The sequence below is a fragment of the Juglans regia genome, chromosome 16 (genome assembly GCF_001411555.2).
Source record: "Juglans regia cultivar Chandler chromosome 16, Walnut 2.0, whole genome shotgun sequence".
Classification (NCBI taxonomy): Eukaryota; Viridiplantae; Streptophyta; class Magnoliopsida; order Fagales; family Juglandaceae; genus Juglans; species Juglans regia.
In genome coordinates this window covers 19683522-19686466 of record NC_049916.1, presented here as the reverse complement: position 1 = coordinate 19686466, position 2945 = coordinate 19683522, and the positions used below count along the sequence as shown (strand labels likewise).

General features: G+C 33.9%; 1 protein-coding gene across 1 annotated transcript; it reads right to left on the bottom strand.

Annotated features, from left to right (window-relative positions):
• Positions 1-1772: 1772 nt before the first annotated feature.
• LOC109009235 lies at positions 1773-2735 on the bottom strand. The gene has a single exon (XM_018989634.2). It carries the CDS (start codon positions 2604-2606, stop codon positions 2061-2063), a length of 546 nt encoding a protein of 181 aa, XP_018845179.1. The 5' UTR covers positions 2607-2735; the 3' UTR covers positions 1773-2060.
• Between the last annotated feature and the right edge of the window lie 210 nt (positions 2736-2945).

Sequence of the window (2945 nt, the reverse complement as noted above, 5' to 3'; positions counted from 1 at the left end):
TAAGGACAACCATTTTTCCTTATACGTGGGGTCCGCGCGTAGACCAAGTACAGCCTTTTGTTTCACCTATTTATGGATTGAATACGTGCGCGTGATGTACGCGCTCTAAAAGATGAAACATCCAATGAAAAAATATCGGAGGCCATCCAATGAAAATAAGACCCGTCGATGCAGTCCGTGACACAAATTCCTATCCGTGATTATTCATATAATATGTGAAGATAACTGCTATAAATACAAAATTATATAAAAATAAATTTATAACTTAATGTGAAATTATGTGATGTGTTTGGATTTTAAAAAAAAAAAAAAAAAACTTGATGCTTTATATCTATAAAAAGTTACAAAGTTACGTTAATTTGTAAATTTAAGACTTCATTTGGTTAACTGGTTTCGTTTGAATTATCAATTCATTTCAATTAATTTTAATTTATTATTATAATTTTTTTAAATTTTAACATAAAATATAATAAATAATTTAATTTTTTTAAAATTTTAAATAACAATAATATTAAAAAATAATATTCTAATAATATTTTATCATTTCAATTCAATTCAACATTTAAATATAGTCTAAATCTATCATTATAATTTTTTTAAATTTAAATATAAAATATAATAAATAATTTAACTTTTTTCAAATTTTAAAATAATAATAATATTAAAAAATAATATTTTATCAATTTAAGCATCCCACCCTTCATAAATGCCTCATCCCTCCCGGCGCATGTTAGCATCCACCACACTACCCACCGTCCGTGACCTAAAAGCGTCTTTTTGCGGTAACGTTATCTTTCCCCAAAAGCCGTGCACCCCGTGCGTGCCAACGGTTAGAAAAAGTAAAGCAATCGCCTTTCCCAGTGCATTGCATTGCCTCTCTCAAAGTAAAAGTTCTATTCTCCTGCTCTACTAATCACAACAAATATTTTCTTACCAAATATGTAATTATAGAAAAAGTTCATTTTTATGTATTCTTTACATATATTAAAAAAATTAATAATAACCGTACAAAATAATATAAAATTTTTATTATATAAATAATTTCACATAAAAATATAATAAATAATTTAATTTTTTTAAATTTAAAAATAATTTTATTAAATTTTTATATAAAATATAATAAATAATTTAATTATTTTAAATCTTAAAATAATAATAATATTAAAAAATAATATTTTAAAAATATTTTATTTTATTATTTAAAATTCACCTCAACTCTACTCTAATCTCAAATCAAAGTCTAATCTAAGGATAACGAATGCGTAGAAGCACTTTCCTTATAGTTTCAAAAATTAAAAAAAAAATCTGATATGGAGTAACGGACGGTACGGAACGACTTCGCCTCGTGCATCCATCTTTTGTAGAGGCAAAAAAGCTCGAGTAAAGACGCCGTTTTTGAGCAAAATACGTTTGATCGGAGAAGAAATATCTCTGGACTACCATAAACATAAAAAATTCTTCTTTCAATAGATAGAAATGTCTGGAGTTCATTTAACCATATGTGGAGGTGGTGGGGGAGGATCGAAGAGATGAAGAATAATGGTGAGGTTCGAATTCCGATCCTTTCCCGTGGCTTTTTTCTTCTACTTTATTTTCGCAAGGCCTGAGTTGTTTGCGACTGTCTTTCCTTTGATGTTTCATGTTATGCATGCCATTTCCAAAATACGCCTCTCCTGAGGCATTCATCCATGCAAGTACATATAGGCCAGAGATTTTCTGGTGCTTTTCATTGATTTTTCGTGGGCTTTGGCAGTGTATGTTCATTGTAAATATAGGAGAGAACGGTCTGCGTCAATAAATTAACCAAAAATATAGAGGGAATATGAATCACCTTTCTCCTACAAATTTGATCTTCTTACAAAAGACGGGACACTTCTTTTCATACTTTCCACAAAAGAAGATAAGAGGGAACTTAAAATGAAAGATAACAAAAAGATCTCCATTTTCTATACCCTCCTAAATTTTTTCATTTTCATTTGAACCCCACAGCATTTCTCTGCTTTCCTGTTTTTTAACCTATGCTATTTCAGCTTGAGCCCTAGCTAACTGCAGCTACATAACTACATGAAAAGCTCAGACTGCAACAAGGTATAGTAGTTGGCAGCTTCATCTTCTAATTCCCACAGACCATCACACCAAGACAACCCATCTCCACAGTTAAACCCATCTATATCGCCGTCATAAACTACTCCAACTTCTCTGTTCGGAATCCCAAGCTCGTCATCGGAAGCTTCAAGGAGGTGTCTAATGACCCTCTCCTTGTCATCCTCCTGATCCTCATCTCCCTTCAGATGCAGTGTTGAAGGTGAGGAAGAAGAAGAGAAAGAAGACGAGGAGGAGGAGGCTTGGTCTTCCAGGGTGGCAGAGGCTGTCGAGGGATTTTCCGGGTCGGACTCAGATGAAGGGAATGAAAGAGGGTCGAAGATGGAGTCGGGCGAGAGTTCTTGTTGGAGAGTCGTGATGAGAGAGGAAAGATCCTGAGTGGGTTCCTCTTCCTCTGCTTCGAGCAGAGAGAGTATGTGGCTGTATGATTTGTTTCGCTTAGACTCTTCACAATCCTCCATCTGGGTTTCTTCTCTTTGGCGTTTTAATGGATTCTCCGCCATTAGAGATATCTTTTTTTTTTTTTCCTAAAAGAGATAATAGGAAGATGGCTCACAAGAGTTGCAGAGCACTGCAGAGAGGCAGAGAGAGAGACAGAGGGAACAGGGTAAAAGGCAAGAGGATGAGGAGAGAGATTGGAGGTATAGGGCTTTATATAGAGAGAGGAGCAAAGGCTGTGTTCCGGTCAAAATGAGTTAAAAAAACAAATCTAGGAGAATAATAAACACAACATTTAATATAATATATTTGTTTTTCTATTTTCTGACTCATCATGAGTTGGGTTCCTTGCCGAATATACCGTTGGATTAACGTCGACAGAGGAACTTGTGCCTCTCGAGGCA

Coding starts and splice junctions, on each gene's coding strand:
- LOC109009235 (XM_018989634.2), bottom strand. CDS start 2,606: ATGGCGGAGAATCCATTAAAACGCCAAAGAGAAGAAACCCAGATGGAG.